At 39.0% G+C, this 12,816-nt stretch overlaps 1 protein-coding gene across 1 annotated transcript; it reads right to left on the bottom strand.

Annotated features, from left to right (window-relative positions):
* Positions 1-2,733: 2,733 nt before the first annotated feature.
* On the bottom strand, positions 2,734-8,350 carry LOC115745799 (dnaJ protein ERDJ3A). The gene is made up of 7 exons (XM_030681402.2): positions 8,158-8,350; positions 6,798-6,853; positions 5,444-5,517; positions 4,695-5,245; positions 4,262-4,603; positions 3,681-4,034; positions 2,734-3,334 (listed from the first exon to the last, which is right to left on the bottom strand). Exons 1-7 carry the CDS (start codon positions 8,236-8,238, stop codon positions 3,047-3,049), a joined length of 1,746 nt encoding a protein of 581 aa, XP_030537262.1. The 5' UTR covers positions 8,239-8,350; the 3' UTR covers positions 2,734-3,046.
* Between the last annotated feature and the right edge of the window lie 4,466 nt (positions 8,351-12,816).

Here is a 12,816-nt window from a genome sequence, read left to right as displayed (position 1 = left end):
GCTAAAGAATTATGGGTGCGATCCATGCGCCTGTTGGAACTTGGAAGTTCATAGTTTTGAGGATGGAATGACTTTCGTGTGGGAAATGTACAAAAAAAAAAGTATTAAACATATTGTATTGGTAATAATTCAATCTTAAACCTTTTAATTTGACCTATTTAGTTCTAAATATTTTCACATTTGTACCAATTAGTCCATCCGACCACTTTAGGCTAGAAATTGTTGACGACATGCATTGATGTGGATATTTTTTTTCATGACCCGTGTCGGCCACCGGCGAAGGCTGGCCTCGTTCGACCTCGTCCTTGTCTAGGCGAGGTCGACTCTCGTCGGTCAAGCCATGGAAAAAAAAAAAAGAAAGAAAGAAATTCAAAAAAGATATTAAAAATATCCATATCAGAGCCAATCGTGTCACGTAGTAAGACCGATATCCACGTCAATAATTTTCAGTCTAAATTGACCAGATTGACTCAATTGGCACTAATATGAAAATGTTTAGAACTAAATTAGTTTAATTGAAATATTTAGAACTAAATTGATAGCAATGCAATAGGCTTAGGATTTTTTTGAACTTTTTGCCCTTGGTTCGATATATGTTGACTTTGTGGCATGACAATGTACTGTAGCAATGAAATACAAGCAAGGTTACGCAATATATAAGGGAAAGCGAAAATCAATTTGAGCACATCAAGGCCAAGGCCCAATGCAACCCTTTATGCAGTAGAATGCGCCATTCAAGCATCTCGAACAAAGAGTAATTCAAATAGATCACTAACTCGTTAGCGCACTGATTAGGCAATGTCCAATGTGATTGAAAATGCGAAATGTGCTATACTTTAACTCGTTTTCAATATCTCGAAAATACATGTTTATAAAAGGATCACAAATGTCGGAAAATGGTAATTTTTTAGCAAGTGGAGTTGTCTTTAGTAAGGGTTTAACCATGAGCAGTGTTTCACTATCGATATACCTAGCAGGGTATTTAAACACCTCACGATTACAAAATCTTCAAAGTAACAACATCTAACGGCTGTTTTTAAGAAATTGTATCAGTTAACTTTAGAGTGTTTTAACCAATTTTAATTTATTACAAAGCACACGCATTACACTTCACGGCAGAGCTGCGGGATAACAAAACTATAGTTCGACCTTGGGCTGTACTAAACGGCCTTACATGTTTAGGTCTTGAATCGAAGTCTTACTTGTAGGAGTTCCCATTTTCAAAGTTCGTGCACCAGATAAATATCCCCACTAATAATTTTCAATCGAGTAATTTTAGGACATGCTATCATTTATATAATAAAAAAAAAAAAGAGAGAGAGAGAAGCCCTTTTTTTTTTTTTTTTTTGTAAGGTAAGTGTAAAACCCTTCTTTTTTTTTCCCTCATTGCCTTTTCTAAAATTTATCTGGATCACCTTAAGTTTTCTTGGACAGCAACACAAGGTTGGCATCCCCCCATCAGATCAGGTCCCGTTAACTTGCACGACAATAAACAAGTCCTATGATACGCACAGTGAGTTCCGTGTTCAAACTTTCAATTGTACATCACATAATGGCAGAGTTGGGATTCACAGGGAGACCTCTCACTGAACGCCTAACCTTTTGCTCCCATTGACATTCTCCTCCCTACCGACGTGGTCATTCGGCTTCCGTTAATGCGGTCTTGTGGTTCCTCATACCTTGCCTGCCTCTTTCGTAGATCGCTGTTCGGTCAAATCGATAAGCTAACCAAACCAAATAGGCTAGTTCAGTATGAAGAACAAACTGGGTCGAGATATCGCTTCATTTTGACGCACAAAGGACAAAGTAAAAGGCATATAGTACAGGAAAGCAGGACTCATTCATATATGTTTCAAGTGGAATTGGAAGATTCAATCTCAGCAGCAAGAACGAGCGGGAAGGATTTTAAACTCGGAGTCAAACATCAGATACTCCAATGATATCAGCACAGCAATTATCCAGCACCGGCGCCTTACGATCACGCAATGTTGTCAGGGCCCTCTTTATACAACCATGTGCTCTAGAGTAAGCATTATTCTCACTAGGACGACAAGATTCTTGATAGATACGTATTACCACGGGATGGTAAAAGAAGCTTTTAAGTGTTTGCTTCGACATCATCATCGAGATCCAATTAGATCAAGTTTCCCGATAAATTTTCCAAGGAACTGCTTTCCGCAGGCGCCGTAATCCTCAAGAAATTTAACATGTCTCTGTGCAAGATAGAGGTAGCCCCGGATATAATCTTTCCCCTGTAAGAAGAATAAACCTAAGGTCAACATCAACTGGTCGAACCATCCAGTAGGAAAACAATTTTAGGTCTTCCTGACCAGATTTTATACATTCTAGAGCCTCTTTCCTGATTAAAGGAGTAGCACCTTTATTTGACAGGCAAAAGAAGAGGGAGCTTTAAAAAAAAAAAAGATGCACGGACGAGAAGAAAAGGAGATAGAACAGTAAAGGAGCACTAAAATTGCGGAAGTGGCAAAATAGCTTTATTGTGCTTCCAACTCTGGTCAATAGCATCAGAAGGTCACCAAAAAAAAAAAAAAAAGGAAGATGCGGATGTGCTTGCGCAAGGACAGAGCTCCTGCACAACCTCAAGATTGGAACAATTGATTCTCATGATCAAGTCTTCCAGATTTCCATCCCAGCTAAAAATGGGATAGCAACCCACAAACAAGTATGTATTGAAGCCAAATGTTAAACAACAAAAAAACCCAAAATGTTTCATCTTCTAATACTTCAAAATTGCAGTCACATAAGTTTGTATATACAGCGTATAAACCAGGGTTGCTATCATTTAAATTAGCAATTACGTGTAGACGAATCATGATCACTTCCCACAAGAGTGGGATGTGAGCAGCCACCGTGACCAGGATAAGATCTCATCCTTCTCCTCTAACTATGTACAGAAGCCTAGAAACCGGACCTTAGTGGCGAGTTTAACAGTATTGTTAGTGTCATACAATGCCTTAGCATGTAAAAGTCCAACTTTTCAGCTGAATCCCTAAATTGTAATTCACTTTTACAGCTATCAGGGATTTCATGTGAGCTTCGGAGGCTGCCTCGTCTTGGTGAATGTTACATCTCCACTGAGAACTGAGCTAATAAACTGTTCCACTTGTTCCGTGCCTAACTCTTTTGCGTAAATTGCAAACTTCCCCTTTCGATGCTTGTAGGCGACAAGTACCTTATCAGATGATTTATATCCTGACTTGTCAAATGCATTTAGAAAAGCTGGCTGCTTGCTAGCATCCAAAAGGGCATAGGAGATGGAATCTCGGTTTCCATTGGACAGACTCTGTTTCCTTGAAAATGACTTCTTAGAGACCTGAAGCACCAATCATGGAAAAAAAGAAGAATTGAGTTGCTTCCTTATCATCACATAGGTGATAAATAACACGTATGAAAAAGTCATTCTATTAATTGTCAATGAGACCTAAGTTATCATTCTTTAAAGATCTCTGCTGCCATCAAATCACAGATGCTCGGATACAGCATTGTTTACCAGAGCCATCCCAAGGAATATACATGTCTATAAGTACTTTACTTTAACAGTCGCAATTGCACATAGTACCTTCCTATTGCAAATTTTTTTAATATCTATCCTAATCTCCGATTCTATAATATCAAAACCAAAGCTTATTTCCTTAGTAGAAAGAAAAAATTTCTCATACCACGGATAGAATTGATTCCAACTCTTTCCTTGCCCTCGAGGATCTGAATGCACCAATGATGCAAAGTGGAGAACTTTGTCCACATAAGTCATCAAAATTTGCACCTTTCAGAAGGGGTATCTGCTCATTCACTGACTCGGTCTGTGCCTTCCTAGCTCGACTTGAATCTGATTTCTTGTTCTTCCTCTCAAAACCATCAAATAAGGCACTTAATTCATTGATAGCAGAGTTCACGTCTTTCACAGAAATACCTGCTTTCAAAGTATGCTTCTCTCCGTTACTCAGCCAACCAACTATAGCTGGAAGAGCATTGATCCCTAATTTTTTAATAGCCGGATCAGAAACATCATGAACCTGTATGAAACATCACAGGATTCACTACATAGCCAGTTTAGAAACTTAGAAGGTTCAGAATCTTACCGACTAGAGAAAACATTTCTGCAATGCCAGGAACAATTTGGCCAATGAAAGGAGTAACATTAACATCTGATTTCCTCCCTAACCAACCAATTGCTTATACAAGTACCTATTTACCATGGATAGAACAATCCAGAAGAATTATACTGTACTTCCTACATTACCTGCAAGTCATAAAAATTGAAGCGCTTGTGGTACAAGCCGCTAAGAGCACGCCAGATGGCAGGAGTATCTTTCTTGGACGTAAGAAGCATCACCCCAGGTAAGCTATCTCCATCACCGAAGGAAAACTCAAGATGCTTCAGGTCTATTCGTTTTGAAAATTGAGGCAAGTTTTCATGGCAGAAAGTTTCCAAATCATTTGCAAAAAGATCACCTTTGTACTCCACCAAAGAACCGCTATCACCATACTTGTAGGCATAAACAAATAACCTTGGCACTTTGCGAGGATAAGTCCCCAGGTCCTTACAAAAAGAAGGCTCGCTCTCACAATTTACGCGCCCGACCTAAAAGACAAGAAGCATTTTAACACTGAGAATTCATTACTGGAAGATCATTGATGAAAAAAAATGTCAAAAAACAGAAAACCTCAATTACCTTCACAACTCCTTCCAACCAACGGCCGACCTCCTCTACTACAGATTCCACGCGATTATTCATCAACGTGGGTGTCTCAAATAGCAAAAGCCAAGTCATTCCTTTATTCGCTACTTCTTTCTTGAACACCAGTGAATTTATGCTCCTAATACTCTTTGATGGACCTTTAGACCCAGACTGAGACCTTGCTGATCCAAAACCACCAGACTGACCCCCACCAAACATACCCCCACCGAATATGCTGGCAAATATATCATCAAAACCAAAGTTAAACGGGCTCCGATCACCAGAACCACTAAATCGATATGAAGAGCCCTGGGAAGCTCCCTGGCCACCCGTGCTCTGCCATCCACCTGGTCTGAAAGAAAAATGAGTTTCTCCTGGCCCACCATTGGTAAAGTAAGAGTATCCACCATGGCCACCAGGATTGCCAGCGTAAGAGTATCCACCATGACCACCAGGATTGCCAGCATCAAACCCAGGATTACCCTTTTCATCTCCATACAAATCATAATTCTTTCTCTTCTCTTCATCAGACAAAATCTCATAGGCTAATCAAGAGAAAATGGAACAAAATCACAATCACTAGCAATATGAGAGAACTTATCTCAGTCTACTGTCTTTGCACAACCAATAAATGCCTAAAGATATACTTTGATTTGCTCGACATAATAAGTTTGTGGACTTGAAAATGATGCACCTCAGGAAAGAGCAGAGTAAGCACAATGCCAGAAAGTTTTTTAACATACCATTATTGATATCTGAGAACTTTTCTTGGGCACCTTTATTTTTGTTCTTATCTGGGTGATACTGAAGAGAGAGCCTGCAAAAGATCCATATACCAGCTGAAAAATATTAACGATACAACATACTCAAGTCAGCATATATGAGTACAATTTTATTTCTTTTGCGGAGGTGGGGTGGAGGGACATGCTAAGTTGGTCGTTAGAACATAGAAGGTGACAGGAAACAAGAACTAATTACATTCTACACATGGCAGTTAAAATTGCAAACTACTAAGATTTGTGGCATGTTAAAACCACATGCAACAATTAATAAGGTTTAACCACCTCAAGACACATTTTATATGTGCAATGAACTCCATTCTGTTATCATCTCCTCATTGCAGTTTGTTTAAAAGCTTTTGTATATACACGATAAGTATGTATGGATAAGTATATGCGATGGTTATCCACATCACTATTGACATGTATAAGAAGTTTGCGCATGGTCACATGTCTAATCCCGAATAAATACTAGCATAGGCTGGGTTGACCTCAAAAAGGAAAAAGAGCATCATGCTCCCCATTTTAAATTAAGTTTGAGTATATGAAAAATAATTTCACTCATTTGTCAAGCACTTTGAAAGTATCAATGACCAAATAATGATTGTCCATTCAAGTAACATACCAATGTTAGTACATTGCCAACAAGAAGTCTCCATATTTAGATTAATGCTCTTACAGAACGCGTTTTACAGGATGTCACCAGATATAAGAGAGAGAACATGGTCAATAAGAAGTCTCAACAGTTGAATAATGCTCTCTCAGAACCTTTTTAACAGGATGTCAGAAAATATAAAAGACAAAATCCGATTTCTCGAACATATGATGAGTAGAGCTGATTTTTTAGGATCAGACAAATGTTAACCTCCGAAACTCACATACATTTGCTTCTTAGTGAAGCACCAGGTAAAATTGCAGTTAAACAATTAACTAACAAGGAATAATTAAGAAAAGCAAAGGCTTTCCAGTTTTACCAGGAAAGAAAGGCTCAAAAAGTTCAACCTTCTAAAAAATTGTATGTATAAAGCCACAAATGCAGCTAGGGGAGCGGCGAGAGTCAGGGCTATAGATGATAAAACTAGAAGTACTTTTTTTAACGAGAAATGCAAATAAGAAGGGAATCATGATCATCATAACGTTGATAATACACCTAGTTTCAGAGATTAACCCTGCCATAGCCAACTACCAATCATCATACATACTCATACCACCTCGGTATTAAGTGCAGAACAGGACTGATGTGGAATAAAAGTTTGTTTAATGGAGAATGCACAGTAAAATATCAGGAATTAGGATACAGAATTAAAGAAGAGCGCACTTATGGAAGGCCTTCTGAATTTCCCGCTGACTAGCATTTTTCTCAACCCCGAGAACCTGAAAAAACATTGTATAAAATGTAACAACGTGACATATTAAAAAAGCACTCTACCATTATGGTATTGGAAAAGAACCGCATAAATCTTTTAGGACTAAGGATCAAGAAGAACATCCGAAACAAACCATCTAAAACAAACAGATAGGATTTGTCATATCCGATGCTTCTTTCTTCTGAGTCATTCATCTCAAATTAACTTACAGAACTATAGCTCAAAAGCATGTCACTGCCATTAAGCAGCATTACCACCATTAAGCGGCAATTGACCTGTGTACGGGGTCCTTCTTCTATGTATCAGAAGAACATTAAAAGGCTATAGAAAAGAAGTAAAAAGTGACAATATCAACAACCGGTACCACCCACCTGGGTGGCGCAGCTGGCTTGCGTACTCTTCCTCTCGCAAAAGGTCGAGTGTTCGAATCTCGTAGACGTCGCAGGGTGACTTACCCGGTGGCACGTGTGTGGTGGCTAGCACGTGTTGCCCCCAAGGTTTACCCCCGGCTGCCAGCCGTGCGGGGATTCCCCGGGTCATCAAAAAAAAAAAAAAAAAAAACAACCGGAAAGCAAAAGCCATTCCACAGAACCATCTCCCAAACTCCCATTATACCCTTTTCCTCTTAAATGAACTCTGTAGCCAATGTCTACATCATTGCCCTTCTGCTAATAGTCTTTGTGATCAATTATGACACTAAGATGTTGTAATTGGATGAATTTATGAAGCAAAACTAGGCACCTCTCACACTGCCTGCGCCAAAGGGACCTATCAACCTTTGTCCAAACCAAATTCGAGCTATCACCAAAGGAAGATTTCATACTGCCTGAAAATTTTCCCTCAAGCCTACCACAAATCGAAAAATTAAGATCGCTGCCACACCGCATCTGTGATCTTACATATAATTGTATCACCAAAGAGTGCTCTTAACCCTTAAATACCAAATAAAGACATTTCCATGCACATAATCAATCATCTAATCGCGCAAATGAACACAACCAACAAAGCCCCGCCTATCGACCTCCCAACACAGCCATCTCAAGCTGTCCTCCAATCTCCTAGTGCCTCCGAAATCAAGCCACACCTGTGGCGACTAGACCCATCTCACAAAATGGACATCGGCAAAAGCTCAACTGTCCCCGCACCTGAGGAAGAACATTTTCTCTTCCCTCAAAACTGAAACAAGAGCTACTCGCACAATCCCCACTACAATTCAAACAATCAGCTCTGAAATCGGCCAACTACTACGCATGGCTACAGCTTAATCATCGGGCGGGCGTTACCGAGAGAAAAGGCCGCGGATGGTCTCACCTTGTAAGGGTCGATCCTCTTGGCTCCTAGGGCTGACAGGCAAATGAGGTACAGAATCATCAACGACAGCCGAATCTTCATCCTCTGAACTTCGCGCCAGGCGAGGATCGACGCTGCTTCGAGTCGAAATCTCTGGCCGATTGACGACGGACTGACGTCGAGAGCGAGCGAACGAAGAGAGCGCGCAGAGAGAGAGAGAGAGAGAGACGAAGCGAGTGATATCGAACTAGGCGGGGTTCATATAGTTTCCTCGGTGTGGGGCCCAGGGAGTCCCAGGACCCAGATGCTTCGCGACATAGGCTTCAGGTCCACGTGGCATTAAAGAGCGGTTCCACGCGCAACGACCAATCAGATTTCAGAATTCGATACTTGCGATTGCGGGTAGAGAGTATTTTCCGCCGTTTCATTTGTTCCTCGATCGATATTCCCCCAATCTTATACCGCGACGCATTTACCCCAATTGCCCAAACGGGTTGGTCTTAACCCTTAAAATCCTTTCGTTAGGATCTTTCACGGTCTATACTATTATACGGGATATTTAAATTCAAGATCCTTTCTTATAAGGTATTTTCTCCCGACAAATCCCTGTTAGGATGAGTCATCTTATAATTTAACCCACCATATGAGTCCATCTTAATCTTTACAATCCTTTTATTATGAATCTCATGATTCGACTCACCATGTGGGTCAAATCTTAATTCACTTAGGGTGTTGTTAAATCCGTATCCGTAAGACACATTTACCTCAAAATTTATGATACACGCCTATAGGATTGGGGTTTTCTATTTCAAATAGTAACAATTTCGCGTAAAATGTGTCGTATGGGTAAAAATTTGAGGTTTTTAGTGTAAAAAAAAAAACTTGGACTAAATGTGTCACACATGTATAATTTTGGGATTTTTGGCATTACCAAAAGAAAGTTTAAGATAAATGTACCACAACGGACATAATTTATACACACTCGCACATGGTGTAGTTGGTTGAGTTTGAACCCTTCTTCCTCTCATGAAAGGTTAAGGGTTCAAAACTCCTGACCGCGCTCCGTGGTTTAAGTGGGGGCCCCAGTGGTGGGTTCTTTGGGCCGGTCCTCCTTCAGGTATAGTCATTAGTTGGCCCTCGAGCCGGACACCGGGCAAAGCCCGGTGGGGCCGGTGGACCCCGGACTATAAAAAAAAAAATAGACATAATTTACGATTTTTTGTGACTTTTATTCCTTAAAAATATTCCATGACATATTTATCCCGAGTAAATACGTGTCTGATAAAAAATCTCAAATCGCAACTCATTTACCTAAATAAATCCTCATTTAGCAAAAAAAAATTCCAAATCGATATCCTCTCACAAATCTACCCTCCAATGAAATGTTGTACGCATGGATTTTCCATGCCCGATCTGTTATTCTCCATGACAAATCATCCTTGCGATGGCCAGCCATGTGCATTGACCCATATCCATTGTGAGAGGATATTGGACAGAATGCTGATTATAAATTTGGATCGAGGTACTGCTTTTTTTTTTTTAGATACAAAAATTAATTTGAGATAAATGTTCATGGGGTACTTTTTTAGAATTTTTTTTTTGTGAGACGAAAATTAATTTGAGGTAAATATTTCATACTGCGCTAGTTCCAAAATTTTAATGGTATTCATCATCGTTATTCTATGCTACTAATATAGATGCAAAAACTCCCAAAGATTATAGAATTTATCGGCTTCTCCATAATTTTGTCGTCCTATTTTCTTCCGCTTCCCAAACAAAGCCTTAGGATCGAAGTCTTCGGTAATCTTAACAATTAAGTAGCTATGCAATTCAAAAGTTCATGATGGTGGCCCCAGGAAAGAACAAATTAGTAAATTGGGTATCTTATCTGCCATGTAGCGGGCTTTATTATATGCGCTTGAATAGTTTGTTTGAGCCATTCCCGGTGTGTTACATCTATTAAAAGAAAAAGGGAAAATTCCAAATAAAGGTCTCAAGTCTTCTCATTTTATCAAATAATGGCCTGAAGTGAATTTCGTTTCAAATAAAGGCTTAAAGTGTTCTTTTTGTTTCAAAAGATGGCCTAGTCAAGGTTGTTTTCGTCATTTCCTTTTTTAATTTTCCTTTTTCTTATTTTTTATTTTTTTTTCCTTTGTTTCGCCAAGACCCTCTCCTGTTTTACCCTCTCCAAGGCACTGTTCATCGTCTCGACTCAGGGAACTGTTCATCGTCTCGACTCAGGGAACTGTTCATCGTCTCGACTCAGGGAACTGTTCATCGTCTCGACTCAGGGAACTGTTCATCGTCTCTTTTACAGAAACAACCAGGATTCACAGAATTGTTTAAAAACCCTCAATTTCTCACCAGAGCTAATCAATTTTCAGCCTAACATGAGTTGACAAACAAAAAAAATCTGAACCCTGTCCCAAGACAAATTCTCTACTCTTAAGACAAAAAAATCCGACGAGGAAGGGGAAAAGCGAACGATGAGAATCGCTTCATGAACCGACCATATCCTCCGTTGGTAGGTGAAAGCACGATATGCTTCCCCACAAAAGCTCGCGACCATTTTGATGGCTTCCCAAGAGCATCGCACACGCTTCGAGCCCAATTAACTTCTCCCTTTTTCCCCTTTTCTTCTTAAGTCTTCTTTTGAGGAAGAACGTGTAGGAACCCTTTTAGACATGGGGAAAGAAACTAAATGTTTGACAAAGGGATTGGATGGCAGGGCTAGAATGGAATCGCGATTCCGACCCTCCAAATCTCTTACCCCTTTTCGTATGTTTGGCGTTACCGTGAAGGAACGGATGTTCGGGAATTCCCGGTCGCTCTCGATTTCAATTTTCCCGTACTCTTCATAGAGCCATAGTACTCTTATTCGGCATTCGACTTCCGTCTATCGCCGTAAGGTGTCTAGAATCCTCGTTCCGTTTCATTCTTCTTTTCATTTTGTAGAAGAGCGTCCTGGGTGTCTCTGTAAAAGAGACGATGAACAGTGCCCAGGTTGAAGACGATGAACACTGCCTTGGAAAGCGTAAAACGGGCGAGGGTCTCGACGAAACAAAGGAAAAAAATAGAAAAGAAAATCAAAAAATGAAATGACAAAAATACCCTTGATCATGCCCTTATTTTGAAATTTTCCCAAGAAAAAATATCAAAAAAGTTATAAATCTATTACAATTATATTAATTTAGTCCCCCCCCTTTTTTTTTACAAATTGAGTCCTAAACCTTGTCAATACGGCCAACTAGCACTAACGTAGTGTCGCCGGCGCTAACATGGATAATTTTCGATAAATATTTTAATATCTTCAAAAAAATTTATATTTATATTTATATTTCCTTTTTTTTTCTTCCCTTTGGGCGAGGCCATCGCGAACGTGGGCAAGTAGGCCTCCCCCAAATCTAGGCAAGGGCAGCCTCGCCATGGCCTTGACAGTCGTGGGCGAAGGTGGCCTCGCTCTCGGCTAGGGAGGCCATGGTCATCTTGGCTCGTGGCCGTGCCTCGTGATGGTTTGGATTCGCGAGGCACAACCGTGGGCGAGGCCGCCTTTGCCCATAGCCACGATGGCCTCGCCTAGTCATTCAACCTTTCTATTATTGAGTCATTTTCCCTTTTTACTTAACCTGTATCCATTCTATTTTTTCAAAATATCTTATTCAATTCCCTTTAAGTACCTATACTCATGAAATTTCGACAAACACTTAAGCTGCATTTAGTTGTTTAGATTTCTAACTAGGATAGATTGAATAGGATATGATATGAAATTCCAAGATTTTGTCATATCCTATCAATTATTTGGTGAATCGCAATAATAAAGTAGGATATACTCATATCATATGATGTTCATTATGTGGTATTTATACATGTCATGTAAATGAACTTGAAAATGCTCAAACGTTTGACTATAAGAATATCTCATAATTCACTGCCAACTCTAGCAAGAGAGAGAAAATGTGATTATTCACATTTGTAATTACAAAAAGTTTTACCTCCTCGCTATTTTCGTTAACCTTCAATCACAAATGTTACAGAGTTTCGGCTCTCTTGCCGTTTTCATAGAGTTTGACATGAACTAAAAAACTATAAAGGAGTTGTGAAACTTCAACATGCACCAGTAGTACGTGGGACAAGGAAATGGAGATTTCTATTTTTTTTTTTTTGAGAAATTTCACTACCCCACATTCTTCGAGAATTAGAAAGATTATTTTTAAGTTCAAATTTATTTTTTTAAAATCTGGGTTCTTCTACTCATTTTTATGTGTTTATTTTTTTTTTTACTTTCATATCTATTTTTTTAATTATTTTTATTCCATTCCATTATTTTTAATAAAAAAATTTACTGAATAGTAACTATACTACCATACCTAAAATATGTAATAATATAGATATGAAGTGTGTTGTAAACATATATGCTCAAATATATTTTATAGAGTAGAAAGAAACTAAAATTTATAGATACATATGGGAATAAATAAACAAAATATTTTTTGTTTTCTTTTTAATAGTAGAATTCCAATATTATTCATATTTATTTATTATTTTAATTTTATTATTTAGTGAGTTTGTTACTCGAGAAAAAATAGCTTTTATATAATGAACATAAGAAATCCTATCTGCCTTTATCCCACATCTCCTATGGGATAATTTTATCCGGGCTACATCTCATTAGGCTGCATT

Source organism: Rhodamnia argentea, chromosome 10, assembly GCF_020921035.1.
Source record: "Rhodamnia argentea isolate NSW1041297 chromosome 10, ASM2092103v1, whole genome shotgun sequence".
Lineage (NCBI taxonomy): Eukaryota > Viridiplantae > Streptophyta > Magnoliopsida > Myrtales > Myrtaceae > Rhodamnia > Rhodamnia argentea.
Note: the sequence above shows the minus strand (reverse complement) of the source record. Positions and strands in the feature narration are given on the sequence as shown.